The sequence below is a fragment of the Gasterosteus aculeatus genome, chromosome X (genome assembly GCF_964276395.1).
Source record: "Gasterosteus aculeatus chromosome X, fGasAcu3.hap1.1, whole genome shotgun sequence".
Lineage (NCBI taxonomy): Eukaryota > Metazoa > Chordata > Actinopteri > Perciformes > Gasterosteidae > Gasterosteus > Gasterosteus aculeatus.
Genome location: NC_135698.1, coordinates 1,526,354 through 1,542,491, shown reverse-complemented (window position 1 = coordinate 1,542,491; position 16,138 = coordinate 1,526,354). Strand labels below are relative to the sequence as shown.

Sequence of the window (16,138 nt, the reverse complement as noted above, 5' to 3'; positions counted from 1 at the left end):
CTACAACGTCGCACAATGTGTGTTGTGTCATTGTATCATATTCGACATAATCTCAACGTAACGAACGTCAACGGTTGATAAAATGTCAACAAATCGGGAGTGAAACTGGTTTTCTCATCACATTCTCAACCCGTTTTTACCAACTTTTTTTAATTCATTCCCGTTGGTGTTTCATAATGAACGCGGACACGTCAGAAGGACCGAGGTTTCCTAATGAGCCTGAACGTTACACTCGCATCAGCAAAATGTGGGCGAATATTGACGTCATCGTCATCGCGGTGAATAAAAAGAAAGTTGCGGAACAATATTAAAACGCTAACACCCAGCAGGTCTGTGTGTGTCATAACCTAAACCACCACATCCCTCCCCCGACCCCCCCCCCCCCGCCAGGAGGCAGAGGCAGCTTTGTATTCACCGCCCCCCCCCCCCCCCCCCCCCCCCCACCTGTTCTGCTGCCATGCAAATCACCTGAGGCGAGTTACACATGCAAATGCCTCACATATCGCACACAGCGGCCCGTGAAGAATCCTCATGCCGGCCTCCGTATTTGTTTATGGAAATTATTGCAGACTTTTATTTCCAGAGATGTGAACGTATTTGGTGCTGGGGATCACCACATGTCACATGTCACATATCACATGTCACATGTCACACCCTTTTCACGGCACTTAATCCTCCACTGCTGCAGGAAATGCGTTTGTTGTTGTTGTTGTTGTTTTGTACATTAATGCAGCTTGACAACCACCTGTCAGACTGCACGGGGGTCGATGGAGCCCTCTTTAAGATGGCGCGTGTTTCTGCGCTTAAAGCCCCGGGGCGCGGCCCGCTGAGGGGGCCCCCGGGGGCCACGAGGCCCCCCTCGGAGGGGCCGCGCGGGCGCGCTCCCGGTGACACCCGCGGGGCCGGTTTGCATAGATACCGGCCTGGTTTCCGGGGCTTTTTTTTTTTTTTTTTACAACTTGCAGGCCGCGCTGCAGTGCGAGTGCACTTTTACTTCCTTGTGCACGCAGATTGAGGAACTGACCGTTTTGCGGGCGGCCTGAAGCTCCACATCCTCCCCCCCCCGCGCCTCATTTCACCACTTTCACGATCATGCGCGGATAGACGGCGGAACAGAACCGGCTCCTCGCGCGCAAAGGTGGGTCCGGTGTCTCCTTCCAGCGCTTCAATCACTCTCACGGTCAGCGGGTTCCGTTCTGCACGGGGGGAGGACGGGGGGGGAGGACGGGGGTCGGCTTCGTGCCCCGGGCCGCTCACAGCGGGGTGTCGGGCCCGTGTCGGTTCCTTTGTGCGCTCACTTCACACCTTAAGGCTCATTTATACCGACAAGTTGTGATTATACATGTTTCTCTTTCTGACGACATATGTCCATGTCCCCCCCCCCCCCCCACCTCCCCCTCTTTAGGGGGGAGACATGCTACTTTAAATATTGCGTTGACATGAAGCAGCTCTTCGTGCAGTAACTTAACTAACTTTTTTATTTGTAATGTTCAAATTGTCTTTTCACAAGAAGGACACGGGCGACACTTTGTAGTTTATCACCAATGATTTGGATTCATTCATGTTTCTTGTGGCGATTCCCTTTGAACTAAAGGGGGGGGCTCGGGACCACCGGGATGCTCTCCTCTCTCTTCCTGCATGTCTGTCGTTAAACGGGGTGTGTTGGTGCTTGCTGGTATTTCACATGTGTGGAGGTTCATTAGTGCTGCCAGAACTCCCGAGTACCGAGAGCCCTCCGTCCCTTGTGTGTAGCCGACCCAGCGGAGGGCCCGCGGCTTGGGGGGGGTCGCAGTGCAAACGGGGCCTCCGGTGGTGTCGCGCTCACATGCAAACCACTTCACACTTGCGGCGGCGCACCTGCACACCCAGAGAGCGGCTTCAGGGGCGGGGGACGACGACGCCGCCGGAGGTGGACCAGGGGCCCCCCGAGCAGCTGTGTTATCCCATCATCACGTTCATGTTCTCATCAACTCACCGGGCCCCCAGAGCACCGCTCCCTGCACGCTGACAGCCGCTGTTTGACGCTCAGAAAGACGCCGTTTCATTTCACACTAATCAATGAGGAATTTGCAGAAGTGTGTGCGTGTGTGTGTGTGGTGTGTGTGTTATCTCCATTATTTGCTTGCCTCTCGACTTTGGCTTCAGGTGAAGGCGCCGCGGTTCTCTTTGTGTCTCCAAAATGTTTCGTTTGTTCCACGTTTCGCTGAAGCGCGCTGGGACGGCGGCTTAGACCTCAGTCAAACCGACAACTCACAAACCCACCGTCCGTCCCTCAGGGCCTCTGACAGCGGTTCATCCCGACCACACAAAATGAAGGTTATTTGCTCCCATTTAGCACGAGAGAGAGCGTGTAGACACGTATGAGTGTGTATAAGGAATAACACACAGAAACAGAGCAACATCCTCATTTCATATGAACGCCGGCGCTCCTGGAGCGAGCGCCCCGGTGACGCCGCATCGCTGCAGTATTTGTGTAACGCTTCGCGGGCGGCGTGAGGACATTTCGCGGGACGGAACAATGCCGCAGTCATGCCGACAGAAACGATCCCTCCCGCAGGGACGGCATCATTTGTTTAGGGCGCGAGTGTGTGGGATTAATCATTGACGCCACGACACGCAAAACACAGCGCTCTTCACTTTGTTTGCTTTTTGAAACGCTGTTAATGTTGAATTGCTGGATATGAAGCATCTTTTGTAATGATTTCAGATCCTTTCAGGACCTTGAACATGAAGATACACGTTAAAGGAAACAGGCTTCATGAGCTCATCCTGGTCTTTAATAAGACTGCAGACTACACAAAAAGGACCTGTCATTCACATTATGAAGCTCCCGTTGACCACAGCCGTCTGGTGTCCCCCCGTGTCCCCCCTGTCCCCCGTCTCAGCTGCAGAGATGGCTCGACCGAAGCAGCAGTTGGAGATGACGGAGTACAAGAAGATGGCGATCAAGCGGGACCTGGAGATGGGGGTGGTGATGACGGTGTTCCGGCAGAAGGCGGAGCGGCTCACCGTGCAGGTCATCATGGAGACCCGGCAGGTGGCGTGGACCCGCACGGCGGACAAAACCGACGGCGTCCGTGAGTAGGAAACCGTCGCCCGCCGGCGTTGTCGGCGTCGTCTCCCGCGTGGTTCACGTTGAATGGTTCTCATTCGTCTCGTCTCCATTGGGACGACATACGTCACGCTAACCACAATAGTCATTTCCTTAGCGTAACGTGCGTAATGTGCCATAGTTTCGGGAACCTCAGTGCTGCTTAAGGTGGAAAGTCAAATGTTCAGAAGGATATTTTCAATTATTTACATTTGAAATGTGTGCAGACCTTATTCTGTCCCTCCGTCCTCGAAGGAGGCGCTGCCTCAGGGTGGCGCTTTGCCTCAACGGGCCTCTGGGTAAAGAGCGAGGGAGCGGGAGCCTTCTGCATGCTAACGTGGGACGCACTTAGCACGTTAACGTCTCAAAATGAAAAAGGTTTTATTCGATACACAACTTGAGTGAAGCTCCGGACAACTGGTTTATTGAGAAATACGGAACACAAAGTTATTCTTTGTTAGAATTAGCAGCCCGTTTTAGGATGCTAGCTTGTAGCATGGCTAACGGCGCTAGCTATTCTGTTAGCCGCTTGGCCTTTTACTTTATCAACTTTTGTTGCTATGCTATTTGTGTTATTGAGCAAGTAAAATGTGAATTTCTAAGTTCAGATAAATGACATAAGCTGGTAAAACATTTCCCGTTAGCTTCACATGTAAACCAGGTAAATGTCAAATGCTGGTTGCTGAATTAATCCCATTTCTGGGGAAATTTAGGGGCATGAAAACGGACTATTTAAGTGTTTAAAAGAGGATCCACGTGACTGGATTCATCTGAAGCCCAGGTGATGACCCATAGATAACTGCTGTGTTTCAGTGGACCTGTTTGAGATCAGGGAGGTTCGTCCAGGGAGGAACTCTAAGGACTTTGAGCGCTTTAAAGACGGGAAGGACAAACACGATGAAAACTCCTGCTTCACCATCTTCTACGGCTCACTGTTTGTCCTCAACACCCTCAGCCTGGGAGGTGAGATCTTTATTCGTTCCTCCAAATGACGTTAGATCTTTGGTGTTCTGTTGATCATTTCCTGTGTCAAACCAGAACTCAACATGCTGAAAGGGACGTCGTCTGCAGCTCGACTATAAAGTCGCTCATATTTCAATGATGTTTATGAATATTAAACTAAATGGATTTCATAGAGATCAGATCAGTGTAAAAGTGAACCATCATCTGGAAATGGTCTTTATTCGCTGTTATAATCATTAAGAAGCTAAAGCAGCGGGTGTGCTCTCGCGCCCACTGTAGCATAACACCAGTTAATTATACGATGACACACTTTATTTTCGTCTCTATCTTGGATTTTGTCGCCATTATGTTTTTTGCAACCGATACACGGAAGTTTCCATGCAGAGGAACCACGTGGAGGCGCCTTGTGCGGTTCTGGTAGCGGCAGATACCCGTCAATCACAGGAGCCCCGCCCTAAATGACACTCGGCTTTATGGGCTAATTGAGTCTAAATGGACCATAATTACTAAATGAACATCATGCTGTGTTGAAGAAGACGTGAAACTAGAGACTGAGACCATAAAGACATGTTGACAATCTTTACTGGGGGAATAAATCAAGAGAGAAGTAGAGTCATTTTCACATAGAGGTCTATTCAACCAGAGGAGTCGCCCCCTGCTGGACATGCAGGTTCTATGACTGCCTAGTTTTTACCTGATAATGTAATGCATTTTATAAATGCACATCTCCTTCCAACCTGTCTGGGTAACAAGTATCACTTAACGATTAACCACGACTGGTTCCAAATCCATTTAACAGATCTAAACATTACATTCACATTTGAATGCACCATGCAGTGCTTTTGAATGCACCATGCGGTGCTTTTGAATGCACCTTGCAGTACTTTTGAATGCACCATACGGTGCTTTTGAATGCACCATGCAGTACTTTTGAATGCACTATGCAGTATATTTGAATGCACCATGCAGTGTTTTTGAACGCACCATGCAGTACTTTTGAATGCACCATACGGTGCTTTTGAATGCACCATGCGGTACTTTTGAATGCACTATGCAGTGTCTTTGAATGCACCATGCAGTGCTTTTGAATGCACCATACAGTGCTTTTGAATGCACTATGCAGTGTCTTTGAATGCACCATGCAGTGCTTTTGAATGCACTATGCAGTGTCTTTGAATGCACCATGCAGTGCTTTTGAATGCACCATGCAGTACTTTTGAATGCACTATGCAGTGTCTTTGAATGCACCATGCAGTGCTTTTGAATGCACCATACAGTGCTTTTGAACGCACCATGCAGTGCTTTTGAACGCACCATCCAGTGTTTTTGAACGCACCATGCAGTACTTTTGAATGCACCATACGGTGCTTTTGAATGCACCATGCGGTACTTTTGAATGCACCATGCAGTGTCTTTGAATGCACCATGCGGTGCTTTTGAATGCACCATGCAGTGATTTTGAATGCACCATGCATTGTCTTTGAATGCACCATTCGGTGTCTTTGAATGCACCATGCAGTGCTTTTGAACGCACCATGCGGTGCTTTGATACAGTGTGGATTATGTTATGTTCAGCCGAGCTTTCAGCAAAGTGTGCTTGAATGCCAAACAGCTCTACTGGTGTGAACAATGGCCCTATAGAAGTATTTCCTAAACACAGGATCAGATTCCCTCACAGTGGACAGTGACACTTTCTGCGTTGCTCCTTTTCCAGCGGATTCTGTGCAGGAGGCCCAGAAGTGGCTGACAGGACTAGAGCTGCTGAGGCAGGAGACGCTGGAAGCTCCGACTCCGGTCCTCATCGAGAGGTAGACTAACGGACACGTACCACAGCTGCTAGTGAGAACCACTGATCCAACAACTGATCCCTTGTGTTCCTTATCTCCCAGTTGGCTGAGGAAGCAGATGTATTCTGTCAATCAGACCAAAACACACAGGTACTGTTTACATGTGCAAGCTCAGTTTTATCTTCTTTCTAAATGTTTCACACGCAACAACATGTCGAATGTGCGGTTGTGATCTTTGTGTCTTTCCCAGTATCTCCATGAAGGAGCTGAAGGTTCTGCTTGCCTCCATCAACTACAAGCCCCCCAGCTCTCGTTCCCTCAAAGACAAGTTCCAGGTTCTCCCGTGTTCTCCTCTGCGTGTCACGTTCTGGTCCACCAGAGGACTAGCAGTCTAATCCAGAATGCAAACTAGTCTTTCTCAGTCTCGGCCTTGTTATTTTGTTCTGCTGTCACAGGAAGTGGGAGGAAAGAAAGACCGCCTGGACTTTGCACAGTTTCATAAATTGTACAACCTCATAATGTTCGAACAGAATGAGGTGAGTCTGAAATGATTAAATATAATTCATATATGTATTATATATGTATTATTACAGCATCCTCATTCACATGATCTTCTGAACACAGATCCTGGATGAGTTCAAAAGGGAATCCTGTGCTTTTATTTTGGGGTGAGCTTCTTTTTTCCCGTCCAGCTTTGCCAAACACACTGATGTAAACGGATGCTTGTGAGCACGTTGTGTACTTTGTGTGACCGTGTGTTTGCTCCGGCTCGTCATACAGTAACACGGATAAACCAGAGGCCTCAGCAGTCCTGCTCCACGACTTCCAACGATTCCTCATCTACCAGCAAAAGGTCACATAAGTACAGCGATGCCTCAATCACAATATGCTGAACGGTTATTGTGCTTCTCGCCAAATGACGCAAAAAACATGTTGTTTACCAGCAAAAAAATAAAGAAATTAGCAAATGTCGTGTTTCTGAAAAAAGTGAAACGAAAAGATTCAAAGTCTAGATTTGGCTGCATGTTAAATATGCAGCAAATAATGAGGAAAATTTCCAGAAAACAATTTGATATGATAATCGGCTCCAGGACAGCTGTCCATCAACTGTCCAGCTGTCCATCAACTGTCCATCCAGGACAACTGTCCTGTAGCCGACCAAAGCTAACGGGGCAAAAACAGGATATCAGACAGCACGTCGCTCTCTTCTGCCGTCCTCTCGTCCCTCAGGAATCCTGGGCCAGTGACCTGAACCAGGTCAGAGAGCTGATGACCACCTTCATCGACGACACCATGAGGAAGACCAATGACCCCGAGTTCACCGTCAGCGAGGTATTCTGCTCTGTCGGACTGCTGCCGCACAATACGCCTCCCAGACAAACGCCCAACGTACCGGGAAAACATCTGCCTACATCTGAAGCCGATTCCTCCTCTAGTTCCTCAGCTTCCTCTTCTCCAAGGAGAACTCTGTGTGGAATGAGAAGTTCTCCGAGATCTGCAACCTGGACATGAACAACCCGCTGTCCCACTACTGGATCAACTCGTCACACAACACGTGAGTATGAGGCGCACGCGTGCACCACGCCAGTGACATTCACTCGCACTCCATGACCAAGTATAAGAAGTTAAAAGGTCTGCTTTACAAATTGGGTTTATTAACAAAACACTGTTCTGGTTGAAGTTAAAGTTACGTCATGGGCACTGGTTTGGTGAACCCAATGAGGGTGTTGTTTTTGTGCCCTGGCAACACAACCGTTGTCCTTGTTAATGGTTTATAGCCGATTCATGAAGGGAAGCCAACTGTTTTATTACCACCAATGAGTTACGCATTACAAACCTTTTCTTTTGGTAACACAAGCAGAGGCAACACGGCTTGACCTCTCCCCTGTCCCCTGTCCCCTGTCCCGTGTCTCCCCAGCTACCTGACCGGGGACCAGCTGCGCAGTGAGTCCTCCACAGAGGCCTACGTGCGCTGCCTGCGTCTGGGATGCCGCTGTGTGGAACGTCAGTGCGATCCGTCCCGTTGTGCGCGCCGTCTTGCGCCGTCTTGCGCCGTCAGCACCCGCTTATTGTGTGTTTGTGTGCCACTTTGCCCCGTTGCAGTGGACTGCTGGGAAGGGCCCGGGGAGCCCATCATCTACCACGGCTGGACCAGGACCACCAGGATCAAGTTTGAGGATGTGGTCAAAGCCATCAACGATCACGCATTTGTCACGTCCGAGTAAGAGTGACAGGAAACGCCGCGACTGCATCTGTGGCTCAAACAGAGTCGGCTTTCTAGCCCATATTAATGTTTATCCACATTGGCTTGATTGTGAGCAATGTGTTAGGCTTGATAGACAAAGCTGTGAAAAATCCAGAAAAAGGTCACTTGCTCAACTGCATTTGAGATTTTGCGTGAATGTTTGCTCAGATTATTTTAATAATATTATTATTATTTAAATATTATTATTATTTTAATATTATTATTTAATATTATTATTTAATATTATTAATATTTTATTATTATTTAATATTATTATTATTATTTTAATATTATTATGTCATTAAGCTCCACTTAGTTGTTTTTTTCTTTTTTTACACTAATGGAACTAGTTTTAATATTTTATTTTTGACCAAACAAAAATGTCTTGTGCCACTTTAAGACTATCAGTTAGGAAACGGTAACAATAAAGCCCCCCCCCCCCCCCCCTCAGGTTCCCGGTGATCCTGTCCATAGAGGAGCACTGCCCGGTGGAGCAGCAGCGCCAGATGGCCCGCATCTTCAGAGACGTGTTCGGGGACAAACTGCTGACCGAGCCGGTGGAGGAGATGGCCGAGCAGCTGCCGTCGCCGACGCAGCTCAGGGGCAAGATCATCCTCAAGGTACGGCCCAAATCCACATCGCCGTATTCCGCGGGATCTTCGTTCGTTCGTTCATCGACGCCGAAAAGTACCGAAGCTGTTCACCGCTGGCCGGGCCTTAGGCGTCGATGGGTTTTTGTGAACCTTCTGGTTTACCTCCTGGTGCAGCACAAGAAGCTCAGTGTGGAGGGAGGAATCACCAGAGACCTCAGGAAGGGGCAGAAACAGGGAGACCTGGAGATCTGGGACCCCGTGGACCAGGTAACTAACCCTAACCCTGCATCACGACAGACCACTACAAACCCTGTAACAACCTTATTATCCATGCCGGGTTATGATTCCAACACGTCGGGATTGATGTGGAGAAAAAAGATGATATTCCAACCCGAGTGAGTCGTCTCTTTGCATTTAAAGTCCAACGCGTATGTCTTGACGTGTCTTTGGCAGCGGTGGAACAAGCACTACTGCGTGATCTCTGAGGACAAGCTGTATTATGCAGAGGAGTACGAGGAGGAGGAAGACGATCCCCGGAAGGTAAAGACACGAAAAAACAACAACGCATGAACTGTTAATATAACGTGGCGGTCGGCTTTGAGGCACTTTAGCCTTAAACTCCCTTTTCTGATGTGATCATTATTATCAAACGTTAAATGCGAGACGGAAATCAAACTGCGGTACCGGTCAACCCTTTGGTGCTGTGCATATCGGGGAAGGAAGGAAGCATAAGTCCTTCTCCTGGTTCTCAGTTCCAGGACTTGCACCTCTCGGAGCCGTGGTTCCACGGGCGCCTGAAGGAAGGCCGCGTGATGGCCGAGCGGCTGATCCACGACTACTGCGTGGAGAACGGGGGGATAGACGGCACCTTCCTGGCCCGGCCGAGCGATACCTACGTCAAAGACTTCACCCTCTCCTTCTGGTACGCCGTGGTGGTCTCGTTCTGGCGGAACACGCCAAAGGTGTCCCCCCCCCCCCTGAGCACCTTTTGTGTGCGTGTGTTCAGGCGCAGCGGGAGAGTCCAGCACTGCCGCATCCGCTCGGGTTCGGAGGGGCCGCACACGTACTTCTACCTGACGCCGAACCTGCACTTCCCCAGCGTGTACTCGCTGATCCAGCACTACAGGGAGAACCCGCTGCGCTGCCAGGACTTCGAGCTGCGCCTCACCGGCGCCGTGCCGCAGCCCGACCCGCACCTGCAGAAAGGGTTCGTCAAACGTGTCCTCCGCGGGATCCTTGTCCGGCCGCAGGGTCTGCGAGTCGGCGTGCATTCAGGACACGGCTGGGATTCACCGTGCAGGGCTGTGTGTGTGTGCAGGTGGTTCTACAGTAACCTGAGCAGAGGCCAGGCCGAGGACTACCTGCTGAGGATTCCCAGAGACGGCGCGTTCCTCATCCGACAGAGGGAAGGAGAACCAGACTCCTTCGCCATCACGTTCAGGTGCGACGGCGGTTCAGCCTTTCGTTGCCGTTGCCGGATCCGCGCGTGTGTTAATTGTGTGTCTTATTCAGAGGCGACGGTAAGGTCAAACACTGCCGCGTCCAGAAGGAGGGCAACATGTACCTTCTGGGCACCACCACGGAGTTCGAGAGCCTCGTGGACCTGGTCGAGTACTTCAGGAAGAAGCCGCTGTATCGCAAGATCAAGCTGCGTTACCCAGTGACCCCCGAGCTGGTGGACCACTTCAGCACCGTGAGTTCCACCAGGAGCAAACACATGTAGTGAAAGTGCAATATTTACCTTTGTGATGAATACAAAGTAGTACCATCAAATGGGGATATTGTAGTCCAGTGAAGTACCTCAACATTGAATTTGTACATAGTACTTTGTTCGTCACAGGTCATTAGGTTCACGAACTGGGAGTCCCGAATTTCTGCAAACGAACCCTCTTGTCCGCTTGCTGCTACTTGAACATTTAAGCCTGGAATCGGTACGTTTTTAAATCCAGTAACGTGTCCTGAATGTGTACCGTGCTGCCACAGGAGAAGGACTGTGCCTCTCTGTACGAGGTGAAGACCTACGTGGAGCCCAACGAGATCGAGCCCATACTGGTGTGTATTCACACACACACACACACACACACACTGCCAACCGTACACGGCGGAGACACGACAGTGTGCGTTTGTCTCCTCCAGCCTCAAAGCACAGTGAGGGCCGTCTACAGCTACCAGGCCAAAAACCCCGACGAGCACAGCTTCAGCAAAGGAGCCCTGATCCACAACGTCTCAAAGCAGAGCAACGGATGGTGAGTGGGCGTTACCCCCCCCCCCCACGCAATGCATCACCACCAGCACGCGCCGTTCACCGTGTGGCTCGACAGGTGGAAAGGCGACTACGGCGGAAGGCTGCAGCTCTTCTTCCCGTCCAACTTTGTGGAGGAGGTGTCCAACAACACCAAACCTGACGTCAAAGGACAGGTGAACGTTGGCGTCCAGCTCACGATCAATCAATAATATAGTGATGGTAGTAATAACGATCCAATGCGTGCATTGAAACAGGACATGGAGGACAACCCGCTGGGCGAGCTGTGTAAAGGCGTGGTGGACATCTCCAAGTGCAACATCCAAAACTGTGAGTCCTCCGAGTAGTCGGACGAGCAATTAGCCGAGCAAAACCAAAAAATCATTACATTTTTCTTTTACCCAGAGCGACTTACTTATTGAAGAAGAGTAATATCATAAACTTTCATTTATATTTATCAATATTGATTAAATTAAGAGAGAAGTCGAGTCTTGTTTCTAGAGACCGGAGGAGTCGCCCCCTGCTGGTGAGTATAGAGAATGCAGGTTATAAGACAACTGCGAGGAGGCTTAACCCCTCAGAACTGGAGGCGGCCGTCTGCCGCCCCCCCCCCCCCCCATTAAGCAATTAGGGTGATTTAATTTTGAGGGATACACGTGATTGATCCCAAAGTGTACAAAGTGTATAAGTCCCCCCCCCCCCCCCCCTCACCGAGCTTCTCGTCTCCAGTGAGGAGCGGTAAGAACGGGAAGCCCAACGTGTTGACCCTGCAGGACGTGGAGCAGGACAGCCTGCAGTTCGACCTGGCGGCCGACTCCCTGGAGGAGCTGTTCGAGTGGTACCAAGTGGGCTGGAACATCACGCAGAGAGCGATGAACGACAAGTACTACCAAGAACGAGTGGTCAGCATCTCACCCCGTGTGTCTGATATTCATACCAGCGTTCTCTCAGTCGCTGCTCGCATCATTTTGCTATGAAATGTGACTGCTCACCTCGTGGTTTTCCTCGCCGTCATTCTGTGGAACACTAGTTCACGCTAAAGCTATAAGGGGGCGGCTCACGATCGAAACCTGCTTGGTAGGCACAGTGGGCACGCTCCACCTGCATCGCCGTGCAAACAGGAAGTGGCGGTTTCTTTTCTGTCCAATCTCAGATCAGACAGCAGGAGGAAGTGGAGAAGAAGGCAGAGGTTGCCATGGAGATGTCCGACCTGGTGGTCTACTGTCAGCCGCTCAGCAAGGAGAAGGACCGCTTTGGTAAACAATGCAGACACGGAAAGAGGCCCTCGAAGGCGAGCGACTTGCTGATCTGACGATAAAACCGCCGCGGCCTCACGGTGGAGAATCGGTGCCAAGTTTTGATTTACAAAGCAAAGTAAAACCGCGAGAAGCGCGAAATGAGTTTTGCTGCAGTAACCAAACATTCAAAGAGATCTGTATCTGCCAGCAATGAGTGGCAGTTAAGTTCACCATGAAAAGGCAACGGGCCTCAGCTTTCACTGTTGCCCGTGTGAGGTTCACAGGTCCGTTGCCATCGACTGGAACTACCAGCGGTTCGACGCGGACCCCTCAAATCTTTGTCCCCCCGCAGACCGCTACACCTACAAGCAGATCCGCTCCTTCGTGGAGAACAAGATGCCGGGGAAGAGCCGCACCAGGGAGTTCCTGTGCTACAACCGCAAGGCGCTGAGTCGCGTCTACCCGAAGGGCCAGCGCGTGGAGTCGTCCAACTACGACCCCTACCCGCTGTGGGCCCTCGGCTGTCACATGGTGGCTCTCAACTTTCAGACTGCAGGTGCGGTGGCGGCGGGGCATCTCGGGGGAGGGGGCACAGATCGTTATCCATCAGGCCCGCCGTGGTGTCCAGTCCAGATCCAATCCAGTTTGGGGCATTATTTATAAACGGGGGTCAACGGCAACACAAGTGGCACATTTTAGAGCAGTCAGGGTGCACTCACTACCAAAATACAGACCACACCACTGGTTTTTGACTCGCCGAGCCAAAGGCTGAGTGCACGCTGTGCAGAAAGCCATCAGTTAAGTTAAACGTGTGCATCACTTTGCACTCACAGGCCCCTTTTTTCCCTTATTTGTCCCCTGATAAGTAACAGTTTTGCACGTTTTGCACGTTTTTGTCGTGTCCCCCAGATAAATACACTCAGCTGAACAGCGCCCTCTTCAGTCAGAACGGACGCACGGGTTACGTGCTGCAGCCGGAGCTCATGCGCGACGACGGCTACGAGCCCCAGCAGGAGAGGAAGAAGGTCAAGTACGACATTGTGGTTCGGGTACGTGCACACAAACACGCACACGCACACGCACACACACACCGTGATGAGCTGCAGCTGCGTGCGTCTGCAGGTGATCGCCGCCAGACACCTGCCGAAGCCCGGACGCAGCATCGCCAGTCCCTTTGTGGAGATCGAGCTGTGCGGGCACGACGAGGAGAAGTTCAAGACCATGGTCTATCGTAAGGAGGGGGCGCCAGGGAAAGAGGGAGGGGGGGGGGGGGGGGGCAGTCTGTCTGTCTGTCAGTCTGTGCTCGTGTGACCGGCGCTGTCGTCCTGTCGCCTGCAGGGGACAACGGTCTGAACCCGGTGTGGAAGTCCCCGGCGGACTCGGCGGTCTTCACCGTGCACGAGCCTGAGCTCACCTTCCTGCGCTTCGTGGTGAACGAGGAGGACATGTTCTCAGACCCCAACTTCCTGGCTCAGGCCACGTTTCCCGTCAAAGGCATCCGCTCAGGTGGGGGGGGGGGACACGAAAAGCTCACGTAGTATGCACACATATATATGTGTGTGTGTGTGTCTGTGTGTGTTCTCACATTCATGTGCAAATAGTTTGACAAAAGGTTCTGACAGGAAAAGCAACCAAAGCAAAGCAGCAAGCATGCAAAGGTCATTGATGAGATATTTCATCAAAATCGTCCTGTGTAATAACGATTCTGTTTAAAAAATCTTTATATTCTGCACAAGAAACATCAGAGACCAACCGGCATGTAACCAAAGGCTTTAATTTCCACCGAGCGGGACGGTACGGGTCGGGTCTGTTAACCATGATTTGGCGAGCGTTTCCACCGCCAACAGTACCCTTACTTGATAGGCGTGGTGTATTCCAGAAAGTAGTGATGATGTCACTTGATAGGCGTGGTACATGACGGAAAGTAGATTGACGTCATTCGATCGCGCGAAAACTGAAAGCTAACCGCAAACAACAATGGAGGACGTGCAGCCGATCCTGTTCCTGCTTCTCGATATGCGGCTGTTTGTCACAAGGAGACGGCCATCTTTGTTTGAGCAAAGGCTACACGCTGCAAGCGTGTTACGTGTTGTTGTCTTTCCCCAAATGACGACACTCTTTCAACCAATCAACGCTCTGCAGTGAGTCTAGCTCCGCCCTTTAGTACCAAACAACTGTGCCAGGTGCCCCAACGGAAGGGAACCCAAAAAGGATTTTTGGTACCATTCTCAGCTTTTGGCGGTGGAGACACAAATAAAAGGGACCCGACCCGTATCGCTCGGTGGAAACGCGCCATAAGTGTGGCCTAATATTTTCCAATATTATTGGAATAAATACAAAGGACACGAGCTCTCTTTACTAGTAGAGGACGGAGGGACAACGAGGTGACGCGGTGCCTCCCGACTACCTGAAGCGTCCGTTTCATTGGTGTGTATCCTGCTAAATGAACCATGGGGAGGTATGAAGCGTTTACACCCGGGGAGACGCAGAGAAGCTTCATCCCGCTCTGATGTAACTAACATACGTGTTGGGGGGGGGGAGTTAGGCATGACCCTTGTCATGGTGTCGTAAAGGAACACGGAAGGAACTTGACTGCAGGAAATGTTCCTCCAGGTTACCGCTCTGTGCCGCTGAAGAACGGCTTCAGTGAAGACTTGGAGCTGGCGTCTCTGCTGGTCTTCATCAACGTCCAACAGTCAGGGGTGAGCACACGCACACGCACACGCAGGACATCAGCACAGATGTGCACTCGTGTTCACACGACTCGCCCGCGCAGAAAGCGGAGGAGGAGCTGTACTCGTCCTCCGGCCAGCTGAAGAAGAAGCAGGCGGAGGTCGGCGGCGAGCCTTTCCTGTACGACACGCACACTAACATCCAGCGCGCCGCGCCGCGCCAACACAACCCGCTGACCCGGGAGGGCAGCGGCGGAGAGAGGTGAGCGCCCCGCCCCGCCCCCGCGGGCCCCCACACCACGCCGCGCGTGCTCCCGTCTCAACGTCACAGCTCTTGTTTTCTTTGCACCACAGGACAAAAGAAAAGAAGATAAACAACAACAAGTTCTACCCGTGAAGAAATCACCTCCCCGTCAAGATCTTATCGATTGGCATCCTACGCACCCAAAAACAGCTTTTCTATTTATTCAAGTTTTTTTTTTGTCAGACCTAAGACTACACATCTTAACGATAAAACGTCGGACAAACATCGCGGCGCCTCCGGGTCGGAGGTCAAACCGTACGGAGGCGGACAGCGCTGATACGCGGGTGATATTTATTGTGTAACTGAAACGAGAGCGGACGCTTCTTCTGCCGGGACCGCGCGTGTCGAATGAATCTGTCGTTTTTTGAGTCTTCATTTTTTTTTTCCGGCGCCTGACGGGTGGGAGGCGACTTGTCGTGGAGGCTGCCGTGCGTCATATCAGTGGGAACACACGACGTAATGCAAACTGTGGGTGGATTTCATTGGAAGCCACGTGATGTTTGTAGATTTTTCTGTTCAAGAGACAATAAAGAATGCTTGGTGAATGTTTCCCTTTCGCTTTCATCTTCATTTGGCCTACAGCTGTGTTACTCTGCATCCTCTGTAATAATAATGTTCATAAGCATGTTTCATGAGCTTCATATTAGATGGAATAGTCGTGTGTAATGTAAGTGACTTGGTGCCTTTCTCCTGCTGATCTCTTCCCACTATTGGAAGTTAGTTAAATGATTATTGATTCGCCTCCTCTAATCATCGCATCTTGGATTACGATGGTGTTAAATCAGTTATTCTTGTGAGGAGCAGAGTTGCTGCTCAGAGTCGCTCCGTCTTTAAGGTGAACTCAGGTCTGATACTTCAGAGATGTTCCTCACGAGGAACGTGCACGTGTGACAGGAGCAGGTGCGTGTCTCCCTCACACCTCGAGAGCAGAAGCTTCCCGCCGGAGACGTCTTTAAGCGACCAGCATGCAAACTATCCGCTTTGTCGACGTCGTCTACGAATT

General features: G+C 50.8%; 1 protein-coding gene across 1 annotated transcript; it reads left to right on the top strand.

Moving 5' to 3' along the window:
- Positions 1–899: 899 nt before the first annotated feature.
- LOC144383668 (1-phosphatidylinositol 4,5-bisphosphate phosphodiesterase gamma-2-like) lies at positions 900–15,684 on the top strand. The gene is made up of 33 exons (XM_078082142.1): positions 900–1,138; positions 2,886–3,077; positions 3,905–4,054; positions 5,769–5,862; positions 5,944–5,991; positions 6,092–6,176; positions 6,297–6,377; positions 6,466–6,509; positions 6,622–6,694; positions 7,072–7,173; positions 7,278–7,396; positions 7,760–7,845; positions 7,945–8,062; positions 8,538–8,706; positions 8,854–8,946; positions 9,133–9,219; positions 9,432–9,601; positions 9,686–9,886; positions 9,998–10,120; positions 10,192–10,372; positions 10,663–10,731; positions 10,816–10,925; positions 11,001–11,097; positions 11,179–11,251; positions 11,651–11,823; positions 12,075–12,177; positions 12,512–12,715; positions 13,069–13,208; positions 13,282–13,390; positions 13,498–13,665; positions 14,773–14,861; positions 14,936–15,093; positions 15,186–15,684. Exons 2-33 carry the CDS (start codon positions 2,894–2,896, stop codon positions 15,226–15,228), a joined length of 3,744 nt encoding a protein of 1,247 aa, XP_077938268.1. The 5' UTR covers positions 900–1,138; positions 2,886–2,893; the 3' UTR covers positions 15,229–15,684.
- Positions 15,685–16,138: the final 454 nt, after the last annotated feature.